The sequence below is a fragment of the Mus musculus genome, chromosome 5, assembly GCF_000001635.26.
Source record: "Mus musculus strain C57BL/6J chromosome 5, GRCm38.p6 C57BL/6J".
Lineage (NCBI taxonomy): Eukaryota > Metazoa > Chordata > Mammalia > Rodentia > Muridae > Mus > Mus musculus.
In genome coordinates this window covers 139,821,745-139,839,683 of record NC_000071.6, presented here as the reverse complement: position 1 = coordinate 139,839,683, position 17,939 = coordinate 139,821,745, and the positions used below count along the sequence as shown (strand labels likewise).

Genomic DNA, 17,939 nt, shown 5'->3' with positions numbered 1-17,939 from the left:
CTAGGGTAAGGTACAGAGGAAACCTGATGACCTTTAATTGCCAAAAGTAGGCTCCATGTGGGGCCCTAAGGTGGGACGATGGATGGAGGTAACACACGGGCCACCAGCAGACACAGACAGACTGGTCAGAAGGGAAACAACACAGTACCAATCTCAAGCCCCACTAGAAAGCTGGCAGGTAGCAGGACCCCCTTCCCCGGGGGCTGGGGGTGGAGGCATGCAGGAACAATCACAGCTTTGTCCTAACCACAAGAGAAAAGTAAAACTCAAATGTAGATCCTGAATGAACTGGTTGGTTGTCATGGTGATGACATCCTGTGTGATGACAGAAGGACTGACTGCCCAGTGTCCACGGTTCATCTAATGACATTCTAGGGCGGATCTGGAGCTTGACCAGGGCAGGACTGGCCTTGGATGTAGGAGGCTCTGGGTTCCACTCCTAACACCACATCAACTGTGATGAGTAACTTATGCCTGTCATTTTAGCACTTGGGATATGGAGGCAGGAAGATCATGCATTTAAGGTCACCCTTGGCTACATAGCAAAGTTAAGGCTACAAGAGACTCTATCTATAAATAAATAAATAAATTAATTAATTAATTAATTAAAGGTAATACTCTAGGAAATGGGACTAGAAAACCCAGAAGGGGGTGCTGGAGAGATGGCTCTGTGGTTAAGAGCACTTGCTACTCCTGTAGAGGACCCAGATTTGGTCCCGAGCACCCACACAACAGCTCACAACCATCAGCAGTTGCAGAGAAACAATCACTCTTTTCTGGCCTCCTTGGGCACCAGGCACACGTGTGGTGCACAGACATACACACAGGCAAAACACTCACACACATAAAATAAAATAGATTTAAAACAACAACAACAACAAACCCAGAAAACACAGCAGGGTCACAGGGAGCCAGGGACTGGCTGCCTGTGGATTCACAGGTTTCCCAGAGAGAGAGAGAGAGAGAGAGAGGAAGCTGATTCTCAATTCACAAGGGCTGGGGATTGGAGGTGGGGGGGGGGGGGGGGATGCTTCACTATTCTGTGGCCTCTGCTGCCCCCTTGAGGTGATGTCTGATAATACATGCTCTTTACCAGGCAGGGGACCCTGAGGCTTTTTTTATTCAGGATGCCTGGGTCCACCCTTACTCCCTCCCTAGGTTCACCCAGGCGCTTATGAATGGACCCCCAGGCTCCAGGTCTGTCATGATTCCAGCATTTTTTTCTTTATTTCCCTCTTTTTCTGATTTCAAATAAATTATTACCTACATGACGGTGTGTGCCTCTGTTCCCAGCACTTGGGAAGCAGAGATACGTGGCTCCCTGTGAGTTCAAGGCCAGCCTGGTCTCCATAGGGAATTCCAGTCTATCCACAGCTGCATAGTAAACTCCCATCTACAAAATAAATGGAAATCGTAGCTATTCCACCAAGACCAGAAGTGTGAGAGCCCAGTTGCCCCTGTGGGCACAGAACTGCTACTGCCCAGGCTGTGCCACAGTAGACTGCTTGCAAACTGTAAGCCAAAACAAATGCTTCTTGCTCCAAATACATTGTACACACACACACATACACAAACACACACACACCCATGTGCCTGCATGCAGGACACTCTTATGTAGCTCAGGCTGGCCTCAAACTCCCTCATAGCCAAGAATGACCTTGCACCCCAGATTTTCCTGCCTCCCCTGCTAAGTGCTGGGATCACAGGACTGCAATGTCACATCTGGCGGGAACAAGCAGGTAGCATACATGTGAACATGCAATTGAAGACTCACCTGATTTCTGCCCCCAGTGAGCCTCAAATAATCTTGGTGGTATAATGCCACCACTAACCTTATCCATCAGGCAGGAGGCCCTAAATCTCCAAGACTCCTGGGCTTCTTGACGTCTCTTCTCCTAGGGATGTATTCTCTCCGTTCTTCTTATCCTTATTGCCTGTTGGTCTGGCTGGAAGGGGACTCTTACTGTCTTCACCCCACACTGTCAGAACCTGTGGCCACCAGCTCGGTATCTGTCAAAAGCCTGTAGAGAAGTGGGTGCGCAAGGCAGCCCTTAGGCCAGGGCCTCTCACAGAGTGAAAAGCAGAGCAAGCATTTCCCTTCTGGGTGGATAAGTGACTGGATGGGTGGGTAAGTGGATGGATGAATAATGGATACATGGATGAAGCAGGCAGATGGATGGCTTGGTGTGCTGTGTGTTGATGGGTGTGTACATGCATAGATGGATGAATAATGGGTAGCTGACTGGATGTGTGCATGGATGGGTGGACAGATGGATGGCTGGATAGGTGCATGGATAGATTTCTGGATGGATGGGTGGATGGATGGATGGATGAATGGATGGATGGAAGATGGATGGATGATGGGTGGGTAGGTAGATGGGTTAGTGACTTGAACACTTTCAAAGCATGCTCCCAACGGTGCAATGTAGGTACAGCCATAGCAAAGAGAGCTGTGTACTGAGGTATTGAGGCTGAGGGAATGTGGGCAGGTAGCATGTGCTATCAGAGGCCAGTGCGCATGCACACATGCAAACACACACACACACACACACACACACACACATACACACACACAGTGCTCTGGGATCTCTTATGGCACAAACAAACAACAATAACTGCCAAAGTCGGTTCACAGAGGACTCTGAGTTAAAGCCTGGGCTCCAGGGTGATCCCACTTGGGGATGGCGGGACATTTTGGAGGTCTCTGGGTCACTGGGGAGCATGCTTTTGAAGACTATGGGACCCCGGTACCTCCTGCCTCTCTCTTGCCTTCTGGCTCATGAGGTAAGTGGCTCTGTTCCACCATAGTCTCGGTCACTGCTGTGAACATGGATGTGTGCAAATGCCTCTCTGAGATTCTGTTGCAATTCTTGGTATGTCTACATTCATCTATGGGCACATACGTGTCGAGGTCAGAGGTCAATCCCAGGGTCGTTCATTAGGTGCTATCCACCTTGATTTTGGGGGCAGAGTTTCTCCCTTGGCCTGGGACTCACCAGTTCAGCTAGGCTGGCTAGCCAGTAAGTCGCAGGGATGTTCCTCTCTGCTTGTCCAGTGTTGGAATTATAGACACATACCTCCATGTCCGGCCTTTCTATGCAGTTTCTAGAGCTAAATCAGATCCCGGTGCCACAAGTGCTTTTTCATCTTAGTTAATTTTCTGTTGCTTTAAAAAAAAAAAAAAAAAACATACTCTGACAAGATTAACTTAAGGGGGAAAGGTTTTATTCTGGCCACAGTGTACAGTCCACTGAGGCTGGGAAGTCAAGGGTCTTGCAGCTGATGGCATTGTCCAGTCAGGAAGCAGAATGCCATGAGTGCAAGGCTGCCACTCTGCTCCCTTTCTCAACCTAGCAGAGGATGTAGGCTAGGGAATGGCACCGCCCACAGTGGAAGTCTCCCTACCTCAGCTAACACACCCAAGATAATCCTGCTCAGGCACGCCCAGAGGCCCATCTCCAGATTATTCTAGAAGGCAGTGGATGGTGTGAGTTGGTAGACTACCTACCTTTACCAACTTTAGTTGACTAAAGTGCATGTGGGAGACTCTAAGTTCAATGCCCAGCACTGACAAAATAAACCACCGAAGCAGGATTGAAGGTGTAGCTCAGTGGTAGAGCATTCGCCTCCCATCTGTGAGGCTCTGAGTTCTATTCCCAGCACTGAAAACAAAGCGAGACTGGTTACCCAACTGCTTTCCAGCACGCCAGTACTTCTTCACATGCCTGCCAACAATAGTAGGTGTTCCAGTTGACCTGCACCCTTGTTAGCTCTCAGCACCACTGGCTTGCCTTCAGCACCGTGCTTGTTTTGCACAGGCAGGGTTTAGCAGCAGCTGTCTCATGGTTGAGCATTTGGCGCTATGCTAACTTGCAACGCTGTCAACACTGGGATGTGGGAAAGCCTTCCTGACTCTTTGCAAAACTGTAGATATTCAAATGTGGGGAAAACCTTCCAAACATACAAAGACAGAAATCCCTTTTGTGAGTCCTTCTTCCATATAACCCCTGGGGTTCTGTTTCGTGACCAGAAAGCCCTGTGCTGAGCCTCCACCACTGCCACATGCACCTCTGCACCAGCCTAGGGACACACATGGGCCAATTTGAAGAGTCACATCATACTATCTCACTTCACAACACTGCTTTGCTCTGGAAAGAAAAAAAAATCAGTTTTGCAGCTGGACCTGCTGTCCCAGGCCTGGAATCTCAGCTCCTTGGGAAACTGAGGCAGGAGGATTGCAAGCTCAAGGCATACTTGAGCTACACAATGAATTCAAGGCCAGCTGGGCAACTCATCCTGTCTCAAGATAGTAAAGAGAGGGCTGAAGATGTAGCTCAGTAGTAGAGTTCCTACCTAGAATTTCCCCAGAGAGGAGCAAGGAACATGGCACCACAATAGATCACGCGCCCAGACTCCCCCAGTGAAGGGCTGGAGGGATTGATCAGTAATAGAGCCTTTGCTTAGTTGGCCAAGCATCTGGGTTCAAACTCCATCATAGTGGGTGGTGGAGGTGACCAAACAGGGCTCCAAAGCTACAGCCTGGGGCAAGGAGGGGGAGAGACATACATGGCGAATCCTTCTGTCTTGGAGATAGCTTTCCAAGGTTCTAGAATAATTCTATTGTCTTCTGAGGGCCTCTGTTCCCTCGTCTGTGAAATGAGCAAACAATAAGATGACCCAAGGTTTCTATGATTGCCTCAGTCCTAAGCAAATGTAAACTTCTGAGCTATGATCCCAGCCCCACTTTGGGGGAATTCTAGGCAGGGCTCCTGGAGCCACGCCTCAGCCCCTCCATATCTCCTGGAGGGGAAAAAGTACACTGCATTTAGACTGACAATCTTGACAGAGGCAATGAGAGTGGGCTTCCATGACAGGGAAAACAACGGCGGCCGCCTCCTCCTCCTCCTCTTCCTCTTTCTCCTCCTCCTTTTTTGGTTTAATTGTTTTGGGGTTTTGTTTGTTCGAGACTGGGTTTCTCTGTATAGCCCTGGCTGCCCTGAAACTCACTCTGTAGACCAGGCTGGCCTTGAACTCAGAGATCTGCCTGCCTTTGCCACACTAGTGCTGGGATTACAGGCACACCACATCCCAGCATGAAAAAAAAAAAAAAAATATATATATATATATATATATATATATATATATATATATTCAAATGCCTGGCCTCAAAGCCTCTGTATAACCCAGAGGAACCTTGTGCTCCTGGACGTTCTGCCTCTGCTTGCCAAATGCTAGGACTGCAGGTGTGCCACACCAGGCTCTGTTGTTTCTTGACTGTATGATAGGAAATGAAAATAGCCCAGGGCTGGTGAGATGGCGCAGCAAGCCTGCCAACCTGAGTCCAATTCTCAGGACCCATGTGATGGAAGAAAGGAATCAACCCACTCCTACAGGTTCCCCTCTGACCTCCATGTGTGCAGTGGCACAGTGGTCCCCATACACGTGTGTGTGTGTGTGTGTGTGTGTGTGTGTGTGTGTGTGCGCGCGCGCGTGTGGTGTATGTGTGTATGCACACATATTAAGGTCAGTGGTCAGAGCCAGGTGATGTGGAGGGTGCCTGTCATCGCAGAATTGGGATGTAATTGGAAATAACTAGAAGGCGAGTCATGAGTAGATCAGTGACTCATCGCCATAGGGATAGATGTTGCGATCTCTGACCCTCTGCAGGTCAGATCAGACCTAGTATGTGAATGTGCCTTGAGTGTAGGACTTAGCCTATTTCTGATTAGTCTCTCCCTAGAGCAGCTGTTTTCAACCTGTGGGTTGTGAGAACCTTTCACAGAGGTCACTTAGGGTCATAGGAAACACATTATGGCTCATAACAGTAGCAAAATTACAGTTATGAAGTAGGAATGAAAATAATTTTATGGTTGGGAATCAGCACAACAGGAGGATCTGTACTAAAGGGTCACACATTAGGAAGGCTGAGAATCCCTGAGCTAGAGCTTTATAAGCTGGACTTGGTTCTAGTGGAGTCCACAGTTCCACTCAGTGAAGCCCAGAACATCTCCGAGCAGGAGACAGGCAGGGCATTGATGAAGCTGAGTGTCAACTGCAGAGCCTGGAATGGGAGTGTGTGTGTGGGGAAGACATCCATGTACCCCCATTTATCCATCCATCTATCCATCCATCCATCCATCCATCCATCCATCCACCCATCCATCCCACCCACCTATCCACCAACCCATTCATCCATCCATCCATCCACTCACCCACCCACCCACCCACCCATCCATGCACCAACCAACCCACCCACCTATCCATCCATCTGCCCTCAGCTGCAGAGTGGCTAGCAGGAAGAAGACTCCTAAAGCCTGACTCCTCCTGTGTTACCTCCCTCTAAGCCATCATCCCAGCAAATCTGAAGGATGGAGCTGTGTCTCTGAAGCTGCTTTAAGGCTTACCAAGCATGGAGTGGGAGCTACAGAGGCCGTACGTACGGTTCCCACACTGCCAGCCCTTGTCCTTCTTTGAATTATTTTTATTGAAAAAAAAATTTTGAAACAAGATGTTTAAGTCGGGATTCTCTAGAGGAACAGAACGGTTTGTCAGTTTTATGTTACAGGGAGACTTACCAGACTGGCTTATATAAAGTGGTCTGGGAAGTCTGGCAATGACTGGCTCACTCCGAAGAGGATGAGAACTTGATACCCGCCTTGTCCATGCCCAGGCTGGATGTCGCCGCAGTCTCAGTCAGTGCTGAAGGCAGAGGGGTTCTGCAGAGGTCTTTGGTCCATGCTGGAAGGCTAAAGAAGCTGGGTTCTGGTGGTGGTGGCCGCAAGATGACAACAAAGTAGATGTGCTTGCTAGTGTGGCATGAAGGTGAGCAGGCAAAAGAGCAAACGCTTTTCTTTCTCAGACTTCTTTTTGTCTGAACTGCCAACAGAAGGTACCACCCACTGGCAGAATGGGTCTTTCCACTTCAATTAAAAGGATCGAGGCAGTCCCTTACAGGTGTGCTCAATGGCTTACCTGTTGGCTGATTCCAGACCCACTCACATTAACAATCAAGAATGATCATTTCTTTAAAGAGTCTCAACTAAGTAGCCCAGCTACCTAGAACTCATGCTTCTCGTGTCTTGGCCTCCCAAGTTCTGAGAATACAGGCGTGCCCACTGGTCTGACTCACCATGCTTCTGCTTGCAAATATTCATGAATAGAGACATCAGAGAGCAAGCCACAGATGTACTCCTGGGTCTGTGTGTCCAGCAGCAGCAATGGCTCTGTTGACCCGGGAAGGGATGGAAACTCTACCAAGCACATCTTGGATGTATCAGGTCCCCCGAAACGAAGCCTTTTGGCAAATGGTGTGTCATTTAATCCCTGAAAGGAGGAAGTGCAGTCACGGGCCACGCTCTGAGAGAACTTCCTAGCTTTGGTGTTCAGTGAAGAAGACTGATAAGGAGCATTACACGTAGGAACCCTTTGTATGAACTGACTGGAAGAAGTTGAATCACCGACAGGAAGCTGATGGTGGGCTCCAGGGACCTCTAGAAGCACCCAGGCTGGCTAACCTAACCTACTTAGTGAAGTCCAGACCAACAATACACCCTATCTCAAAACAAAAGGCGAAGGGGGCCCAAAGAAGGACACCTGAAGTTGTTCCCTGAAGCCATTTGATTGAATATCCAACGATAAAATAAAAAATTTTTAAAAATAATAAAAAAAGTAAATAGGTACAAAATCAGCACACTCCTCTTTATACAGAGTTGGAAAATCCTACCGGAGGATCATGGTTGAACTACCATCCAGGTTGTTATAAAAAAAAAAATTGTGACCCTATAAACATGCAGATCAACTCTGCAATTATTGTTATTTCTGTAGGTTAATCCTGACTACATTCATAACTAAAATGTCTAGAGTATTAGACAAATACTCTATTATTACCAAAATAAGGCCCCGGGCTCTGCTGAAACTGGAATCCTGGGAGCTTGTGAGTCACAGGCTATGGGTTCTGGGGAAACAGCCAGGTTCACTGTGGAACCCAGTTCTGCCTCTCAATCAGCTTATTTTAATTATTTTTGCATTTTTAATTTTTTGTGTGTATGGGTGTTTTGCTTGTATACGGGTGTGTGCACACGCCTGCCTGGTGAACTCGGACACCAGAAGAGGACACTGGACCTCATGGGGCTGGAAATACTGAGGATTGTTAGTGACCCTGTAGGTGTTGCCATTCAAAGTCGGTTCCTCTGAAAGGGCAGCCAGTCCTCTTGCTGGTTCAGCCATCTCTCTAGCAACCTCATTTTCTTTTTGAGACACGATCTCACGCATCCCAGGCTAGCCTTGAACTCACTATGTGGCCCGATCCTCCTGCCTTGACCTCCCAGTCAAGCAAGACAGACAGACACTATCATGATCTGTTTAAGCAGTGCTGAGAATCAAACGGGGCGGGGAGGGGGGCTGTATGCACGCTAAGCAAGTGCTCGTCTATCAACTGAGCTTCGTCCCCAGCCTCTCACGTCGACTTTCAGTCAGTCAGGGTGTCATTCGACAGCCTCAAACTTGCCATCTTCCAAACCTCAACCTCCCAAGTGCTGGGTTACAGAAATGGTCTACCACACTTGACCTTTATAAAACTCTCCGCCCCCACTATTGACACTATTAATTCCACTGTTGTCTTACTTTGTTTTTCTGTTGCTGTCATAAAATACCCTGACAAAGTCAACTTAAGCTTACAGTTCCAGAGGGATAATGCCCACTGTGGTGGGTTGCAGGCAGGGTAGATGTGGAGGCAGAAGCAGGATGCGGACCTGTCACATTGTATCCACTACTCAAAAAGCTGAGCATAAAGAGGAAGTGGAGTCTGTCTATAAAGCCTCAAGGCCCGCCTTCTGTGACCCACTTCCTCTAGCCAAGCTCCACCTCCTTAAGGCTCCTTAAGCATCTACTGCAGACCAAGTTTTCAAACACATGAGCCCAAAGGGGATATGTGGGTCCTGGGACCCACACAAAAAACAATAGGAGTGGCAAGTGCAGGCAACCACTGAACCATCCCTCCGGCCCCAGCAACAGCCATTTTAAATATGATTACTTAAGCTTCTTTCTAGCCTGGCCTTGTGACACACACCTGTAATCCCAGCACTTTGGAAACAGAGGCAGGCAGATCTCTGTGAGTTCAAGGCTAGCCTGGTCTACGTAGTGAGTTCCCCAAGACAGCCAGGGAGACATAGTGAGATCCTGTCTTGAAATAAAAATACATAAAATAAAACAGGGAAGGAGATGTCTTTCTTTCTGGTGCAACAATCCCTCCAACACACGCTGGAGAACAGCCAGAGACGCTATCTTTTGCATTTTAATTTATCCGTGTGTCTGATGTGTGCCTGGGGAGGTTCTCATGCTGTGTCACATGCTGAAAGTCAGAGGACAACCTCAAGTTTTGATTCTCACTACCCCCCTCCCTCTTGTTTGAAGCAGAGACTCTTGTTTGCTGCTGCATCCGCCCCTCGGACTTTTACGGGTTTTCCCGTCTGCACCTTCCATTATTCCTGAGAAGCACCAGGATTCCAAACACACATTACCTCACCAGGCTTTTACATGGGTTCTGGGGATTTGAACTCAGGTCTTCAAGATTGCAGAGTAAGGGCTTTTCCCACTGAGCCCTAAATGTGTGAACTCTACCACTCACCAGGTTAAACCATGGGGAAGTCCTTTTCCTGAAACAAGGCAGCTCAGCCCAACACACCCTTTAAAAACAAAACAAAACAAAACAAAAAAACAAAAAAAAAAAAAAAAACTCCGTTTTCCTTCAGACTTCTTCTTTATCATCAATAGCTCAAGATCCAAACCAGTCCAAAGCGGAGACCCCTCAGAGCTACTTTATAATGTGACCAGAACGCTGTCCACTTTCTTCTCCAGCCTCCCTTCTGCAGAGGTGATCAGCATGTGTCCAGGGCTTCCGTGTGCTGGGGAGGCAGAGTTCCTGGACCTCTGCCACAGAGAGAGAAGGCATACCAAGGTGCATCAAAAGCTTTTCAAGATTTCTCCAGGCAAAGCAACACGCCAGCAATTTGCTTTTGCTGTGTGTGGGCGGACGGGTGTTTAAATTTAGAACCGACAAAAAGACTTTGCTGAGAAATCTATACGCTCCTTGCTTCTTGAGTATTAGTGGCACGAAACCCTAATCTTCCCTCTTCACGTGCCAACTGTGAGAACGCTCGGAAACTCGTTTCCTCCCGATCTCTGTCTACTCCCATCATGCTTTGTATGCATGTCTTTTCTTTTACACCACCAAGAAATCATTTTGGAAGAAGCGAGCTTCACACGACTCAATGGAGCTTGGATAAGGAGTCATTAACTCAAGGAAAGAGAGGATACATTTATTGAGGAAAAATGCTTGAGCTGTCTAAGGACTTTAGTGTGTAAGCAGAAGTGTGGCTTTTTTCAGAACCGTCAGCAGCAGGCACAGAAAGGCTTCTGGGATGGAGTTTCCAGGACTATCAACCTCTGGGGAAGGGGCTCCAGGCTGCAGTTTCTCCCAGTATCTTCCCAAGTCTTTCCCAGTCAGTGAAACTTCTCTCAGGGAGACATGGTGGGGTTTTCTAGTTTGGGTGCAAGACTCACCCTGCAGGACAGGGCTTCCTCCTACTTTCCCCTGAGCCTCAGTGAGGATCAGGGGTTCCAGGCATTAGCTGGGACCTGATAAGGGTCAGTGACCCAGGTTCCAGCATCCTTTGGGTCTCAACAAGAGTCAGGGAGCCGGGCCAGGCATCAAGTTGAATGTCCAGGAAGGTGAGGGTGGGGTCAAAGCATTTTATTTTCAAAGGGCACTCACGGTGTTTCTGTCTTAGGGAGCTGCAGAGATTAAATGATCTAGGCATACTACAAAGGAATGGGTAAGGAAAATATGTAGTGTATACACAGTGGGGATTCAGCCATGAAGAAGAATGAGATGGGTCTGGGGAGATGGCTCAGTCAGTTAAGATCTGGCCTTGCAAGCACACACACACACACACACACACACACACACACAGAGAGAGAGAGAGAGAGAGAGAGAGAGAGAGAGAGAGAGAGAGAACCAAAAACCCAAAACAAACAAAATAGAGGCCATATTGAAAATCCAGGAGGTCTGGTACAGCCTACAATCCCAGCACTAGGGAAAGGGAACAAACCTAGACCTGATCCCCAGCCTTGCCGACAGCCAGCCTATCCTAATTAGTAAGCTCTAGGCCCTGGCTCAAGAAACAAGGTATAACGGGCATGGTGGCAGCCACACCTTTCGCCCAAGCAGAGGCAAGTGAATCTCTGAGTTTGAGACCAGCCTGGTCTACGTAATGAGTTCCAGACCAACCGAGGCTACACAGTGTGATTCTGCCTAAAGAAAGGAAATAAGAGAGAGTGGGGAGAAGGAGAGAAAAGAACAAAAGAAAGAAGAAGGGTAGAAGGGGCCTGAGGAAACTGACCTCTGACCTTCATACATATGTATACACACACACACACACACACACACACACACAGGAACCCACACACAAAAGAGTGAGTTTATGTTATTCTTGAAAGTAGATGAAACCGAAGATAATCGTGTTAAGCAAATTATGCCAGTCTCAGAAAGACAGACACCATATGTTTTCTCTGACTGGTGGGGCCTAGATTTTACATAGTCACACTGAACCGTGTGTGTGTGTGTGTGTGTGTGTGTGTGTGTGTGTGTGTGTGTGGTGTACATTTAAGAAAACAAACAGGAAGGAGGGGAGAAAAGGGAAGATAGAGGGAAGGGGGATATGCTCAATTTACAGTCTATAATTTTAAGAAAAAAGTGCTTTGATTTAACAGGTCACCATTAAGAGCACCACTTGTTGCTCTTGCTGAGGACCAGGTTCAGTTCCCATCACCTACATGGCAGCACATAACTGTCTGTAACTCCAAATCTAGGAAACACAACACCCTCTTCTGGCCTCTGTGGGTACTGCATGCACATGACACCATATACAGGAAGGCAAAAATACTCATGCAAATAAATAAACAAACAAACAAATACTGTTTAATTCTTTTAAGTATTCTGCAAGATGAACAATAATTAGTGTAAATGAGACTTGCTCCTCGATACCCACAAGAAAAAAGGAAAAAAATGAAAGAAAGAGGGAAGGAGAAAAAAATGATGGTTGGGATTTGGCTCAGTTTGTGAATGCTTGCGTAGCATACATAAACTCCTGGATGTTATCCCCACACCAGCAAACCATGTGTGGGGTGTGTTCCTGTCATCCCTGCACTTGGAAGGAGAATCAGGAGTTCAATATTTTCCTTGATCAACCTAGGGTACTTGTGACCCTGTCTCAAAAAACAGAAGAGGAGGGGGAGGAGGAGAAGAGGAAAAGAAGGAGGAGGAGGAGGAGGAGGAGGAGGAGGAGGAGGAGGAGGAGGAGGAGGAGGAGGAGGAGGAGGAGGAAATAATCCTAGAACTCGGGAGGATATGTGAGTTTGAGGCCAGCCTGGTCGACATAGTGAGTTCCAGGACAACTAGGGCTACACGGAGATACCGTGACTAAAAGAGGCAAAACTGACAGACAAACAGACGAAACAAGTTACTGTATATTAAGTGTGCCTTAGCCAAAGCCAGGTACACACCAAGTGAAAACAAATATTAAAATATTAATAATATTAAAACAAATATTATTTTGTGTCCACAGCTAGGACACAAAGCTCCCTACACAGGTGGTCAAGCACCGCCACCGAGATCCTGGAGCTCGGAGAGGCACACTGTCCCTTTAACACGAAGCCTGGACGGCTCCTTTGCAGCACGGAACCTTAGGCCCTGGGACTGCCGTGGCCTACGGACCTTAGGCCCAACGGACAGGAACCGGAAGTTCTCGCCGGGACTTCTGCTAAACCATTGCTGGCTTAGTTGCTCCCTGAAACCGCTTTCTGGCGCTGCTGGTGGGGTGAGCGCTGGTTGCCGAGGGTTTCGGTCCCAACTGCTGTCAGTAGTGATCCAGCCATCCCCAGTCCTGCGCCGTCGGGGCTCCCCGGTGAGCTCGGCCGTTTTCCTCATCCCTGATAATCTGGAAGTGGGACAGCTAGTCGCGGGGATGGCGGTCATCGCAAGCAGTGCGGCGGGACAAAGACGCTCACAAAAGCCCGCACGAGCATGCGCGCACTCGCTTTTGGGTTGGGGCGTGGTATTGATAACAGGGTCTCCCCCATGTAGCTCAGGCTGGCCTCGAACTGGGACTTCTCCAGCCTCAGCGTCCCCTGTCCTGGGATGGCAGACATGTGCCACCACGTGCAGCTTGGAATGGGCCGCTTGTCATTTCTGCTGTCGAGCTCCAGGTTGTGTCCGATTCTGATTGCTCCATCCCTTGTTTTCTTTTCTTTTAAAACTAAAGCCTCCGCTGAAGAACGGGACCATGGAAGACAAACCACTGGTAGTATCTAAACAGAAGACAGAAGTGGTGTGCGGTGTGCCCACCCAGGTGGTCTGCACGGCCTTCAGCAGCCACATCCTAGTTGTGGTGACCCAGTTCGGGAAGATGGGTACGCTAGTGTCCTTGGAGCCCAGCAATGTGGCCAATGACATCAGCAAGCCAGTGCTCACCACGAGAGTCCTCCTCGGGCAGGACGAGGTAATGGGAGTTGAGAGCATCTTTTTTTCTGCTGTCATTTGTCCATAGGGATATGGGGTGCCTGATAGGCACAACTCCATACGTACCCAAACTATGCGCAGTGAGCATTTTCCAGGGCCATTCTGGACTGAGGGTGTCCTGGCTGGCTCGAGTGATGCTTTTCCCAGCGTGTTAGCATTTTACTCAACACTCGGGGAGGGATTGATTTTTATGACATAGCCATTTCCTCAGTTTGACCCTGTCCTGATGGCTCTATGTTTATGTCTGCTTCTTGAGTCTTGACAACAGTTCCCTTTGCAGGCCTGTCTGTCTTGATTAGGAGTAACCAGAGAGACGGTAGGCAGAGGTACCAAGGAAAAGTCTTAATACTGCCTCCTGGGCAGTTCCCTCTGTCTGCTTTATGCAGTCCACGTGGTGCTCTGAATCACTGTTGTCCTAGCTTAGGGGGTTTGGGGAAAGCGTGAGACGCTGGCCTAGGTCTCTTAAGGAAAGCATTAGGAGCAGACAGTGTTTGTCCCCAGTGTGACTATACACACCTGTAATCCTTTCAGGGGGAGGCTGCGGCAGAAAAATTGCTACAAGTTTGTGATCAGACTGAGCTGAGGCCAGCTAAGGGATAGACCTTATTCTCCCTGCATAAGCAAAAAAGAAGGAGAAGAAATAAAGCAAACTACTGGTTATGGTGACATGCTGGCTGCTGTAGTCCCAGCACTTGGGAGGTGGGATCAGGAGAATCAGGGTTCAGTTTCATTCCCATAAGGCTTGCTTGGGCTACATGACACCCTCTGTTAGAAAGGCAGGGAGCATTGAGTTGGCTCAGGGGCTAAAGGGTATGCAAGCCTGATAGTCTGAGTACAGTCTCACAATCCCACAGTGGACAGAGAAAGCTGACTGCTACAAGTTGTATTCTTTTATATGTGTGTGTATATGTGTATATATATCATAAATATAATATATATAATATTATATATGATATGTTTATTATATTCTATATAGATACATAAAGATATCTATATAAAATGTTATAATAGTCATTTATAATTTTAGTAGAGCCTAATTAGCCATGTGCTCATGTTTAATCTTGGCACTTGGGAGATGATTGTAGGCCTAATCTCCATGGCAAGTTCCAGATCAGACAGGGCTACGTAGTGAGCTCTCATCTCAACAGCAATTAATACAGCTGTACATAGTAAGCTCTTGTCTCAACAAAACCAAATGAATGAATGACTAAGTAGCTCTCAGCAATGGAGACTGAGGAAGTGGCTCAGTTCATACAGTGCTTGCAAGCACAGCCTGAGAGTCCTCAGAACTCACAAGAAAGCTGGGTGTGGGGCTCAGCGTGGTGCAGACCTTTCCTCCCAGCGCTGGGGGCTGACTCAGGCCGGTCTGTGCAAGTGTGCGGCCAGCTTCATCTACATACCAAGTTCTAGCAAGGGCTGCTTGGAGAGACCCTGTCCCCCAAAGGGAAAACGAAGAAACCCTGCGGCGAGGGCGGGGACAGGAGGATCCCGGGGCTTGCTGGTTAGGCAGGCAGTTGGGCCTAATTAGTGACTTACAGGTCAAGAAGAGATGCTGTCCCAGAGTAGACGGCTGGTGTTCAGGATGATTCCTGAGGTTGTCCCCAGGCCGCCTCAGACGTGCACATGCTCACACTCAAAAAAAAAAAAAAAGGACAAAGAAATGAAACTGGATATGATAGCACATGTCCAGAAATCCCAGCTCTCAGGAGGCTGAGGTAGGAGGATTGCCATGAGTTCAAGGCCAACCTGGGCTAAATGAGTTCCATGATACTACAAAAAATGACAACCTGTCTTTAAAAAAAAAAAAAAAAAACAAAACAGAGCCAGGCATGGTGGCGCACGCCTTTAATCCCAGCACTTGAGAGGCAGAGGCAGGTAGATTTCTGAGTTCGAGGCCAGCCCGCTCTACAAAGTGAGTTCCAGGACAGCCAGGGCTACACAGAGAAACCCTGTCTCAAAAAACCAAAATAAATAAATAAAAACAGATGAGGTTTCCTGCAGTCACAACCCTGTCTTCCTCTCCCTCCCTCCCAGCCTCTCATCCATGTCTTTGCAAAGAACCTGGTAGCATTTGTGTCGCAAGAAGCAGGAAACAGAGCCGTCCTGCTGGCCATGGCTGTGAAAGACAAGAGCATGGAGAGGCTCAAGGCATTGAAGGAAGTGATCCGGCTGTGCCAGGTGTGGTGACCTGCCGTTAGCAGTGCCAGACACAGACGTATGGACGCTCGGTGAGCGGGGCCTTTGAGACCCATCTTTCCAGCGCCAGGAGAGAGCTCATTCCAGGGCCTTTAGTCCTCAAAGCTGGAAACAGCACTCAAGTCTCAGGGACTCTCCCTGCGTGGCTACTGTGTTCTGCCTTGGGCACTGGAGCGGGGCTGGGCTGCAGCAGCTGCATCCACTGAGTGGAAATGAGCGGCCGGTTATGAGGACAAGTAATCCTGGGTGTGCAGGAGCACTTGTGGGAAGATTTTTTTATTAAAAATAAATCTAAAGTACTTGGCTGGCCTTCTCAGTGATCCTGAGACATCATGGGCATATGTTCTAGGTTCACTTCAGGACACCTGAGGTGGGAGGGAAACCTGTTCGGCAAAAGTACAGTACGTGGTTGCTGGGTGTGAGGTAGATCCTAGGTGTGCATTCAGCCAGCATTGGGTGCCGTCCCTCCCGTGCTGGGGGCATGGACCAAGCCTCAAGTTACAGAATATGGTGAGAGACAGACATGCAGACACTGGACATGCAGCAAGCAGAGCAAAGGTGGCCATGCTGGTGGGTCCCTAAGGATGAGCTGGGTGGGAGAGCCTGGGATGCGGGTGGCAGGCAGAGGCAAAGGGTGACCCTGAGCTCAGAGAGGAGGAGGGGTTCCGACATTAGGCTGGCATTTGTTCCGAGTTGCCCTGTTGGTGCCCATCCCTCTGAAGAGTGGCATCCTGAGACCTGGGGTCTCCGGCCACAGGGATGGGGGTGGCCCCTGATCACAGTTGAGTGGGAATTTCTGATTCCAATGGAGAATCTGCTCTGACATTCTCATGGTCACCAGTGGAGAGGAGACCACAGAAAGGCCGGGTAGAGAACCTTTCTCTAGGTCCAGGGATGACCAGTAAGCTTGGCTGGCCACTTTCCACTTAGGTTAAGTCAGGACTAGCTGGCCTCAAGTCTTGATCCTCGTGCAGGTCGATGCCTGCTGTGTACTGAGTCCTGTTCCCCTTGGGAAGCTTGGGACCTCTCCAGGGATAAATGAGGAGGGCTGTAGGCTGAAACCAGGTCACCTGGGATGGGAGTAGGGACTGCAGACTTGACTCGGGATCACCCTTTGGTCTCTTGCCTCCCAACACCCCACGGATTTCCCATCCATCGGAATCCACCTGCATGGCCACCTTTTCTCTGCTTACCACATGCCCAGTGTCTGCCAGACTTCTGGAAGGTGTCACTGCCTAGAGCAGGAGTATCCCAGAGCCTCTGAAGGCCCTGTTCCTACCGCAGCTCCCAACCACCACCTCATCACACCCCCATTCCTGATAGGCACCTCCCTCACACCTCTTTCCCCTTAGTCCATCCTTTCCCAGACCCTGGGTAGGCTGGTGTTGGGGTCTGGCACCCACCCAGGTGCCCCTTCTGTAACCTCTTACCCATCACTCCCAGTTGCCATCAGCCTCTGGAGAGCATGGACCACCAGGAATCTCCCAGGCCACTCAGATGAAGGAAAGACCTGCATTGGGTACACACAGTTGGCAGATCCAGCCAAAGCAGGACTTGCTCAGGGAGCCCTGTGCGGTGGCTCTGTACAAAGGTCTCTGGTATCAGCCTGCGATTATTCAGATAAACAACCAACCTGCTAGCCCCAGCCTCACTATCTTAACAGATAGCACTCTGGGCGGGGCTCAAGGCCAGGTCCAAGTTCAGGTTTGTGCCTTTCTAAGCAGACAACAAAGCCAGATCACATGGCCCCATCTGGTGACCCATCACATCCCTTTCAACAACTTATCCCTGACATCTGCCTGCCTCCAAGAGGCCAGGCCTTGCAGCAGCTGCTCCCAGGTGGAGCAGCTGGACACTTGCCCTGTTGCTCCCAGCCACGGGGCCCTGTGACAGCTCGGGTGCTGCTGCTAGCTCCCTCGGTTAATAATGCTCAGGAATGCTACTTGTGCCTCCAGGCTCCTGGTCCTGTCTCAGCCATTTCCTTTCTAGCCGTCCTCTTGGGTCCACCACCACCCCAAAAAGCAGGTGGTGGGAACACCTGATCCTTAGGGTCAGAGTGTATTCCACATAAGTGACAGCTGTGGACATGAAGGGAGCTTCACTCCATTTGTGTGTAGGACTAGAGGCTGCATTCCCCGGGAAGGGGTACTGAAACTCTCCTGTAATT

The 17,939-nt window shown here is 49.1% G+C and overlaps 1 protein-coding gene and 1 long non-coding RNA gene across 3 annotated transcripts; one reads left to right on the top strand and one right to left on the bottom strand.

Annotated features, from left to right (window-relative positions):
* Nucleotides 1-1,201: 1,201 nt before the first annotated feature.
* Nucleotides 1,202-3,157, bottom strand: Gm38727. Its single transcript, XR_868645.3, has 3 exons — nucleotides 2,997-3,157; nucleotides 1,833-2,021; nucleotides 1,202-1,393 (listed from the first exon to the last, which is right to left on the bottom strand). It is a non-coding gene; the product is annotated as a predicted gene, 38727 (long non-coding RNA).
* Nucleotides 3,158-12,789: 9,632 nt separating this feature from the next.
* Psmg3 (proteasome (prosome, macropain) assembly chaperone 3) lies at nucleotides 12,790-16,071 on the top strand. 2 transcript variants are annotated; one of them, NM_001356963.1, is made up of 3 exons: nucleotides 12,790-12,875; nucleotides 13,320-13,556; nucleotides 15,611-16,071. In NM_001356963.1, exons 2-3 carry the CDS (start codon nucleotides 13,341-13,343, stop codon nucleotides 15,761-15,763), a joined length of 369 nt encoding a protein of 122 aa, NP_001343892.1. In that variant the 5' UTR covers nucleotides 12,790-12,875; nucleotides 13,320-13,340; the 3' UTR covers nucleotides 15,764-16,071. The 2 variants fall into 2 exon arrangements, with proteins under 2 accessions (NP_001343892.1, NP_079880.1); NM_025604.4 differs by having other exon boundaries at nucleotides 12,790-12,962.
* Nucleotides 16,072-17,939: the final 1,868 nt, after the last annotated feature.

Coding starts and splice junctions, on each gene's coding strand:
- Psmg3 (NM_001356963.1), top strand. CDS start 13,341: ATGGAAGACAAACCACTGGTAGTATCTAAACAGAAGACAGAAGTGGTG. Junction 13,557..15,610: donor TCCTCCTCGGGCAGGACGAG/GTAATGGGAGTT, acceptor CCTCCCTCCCAG/CCTCTCATCCATGTCTTTGC.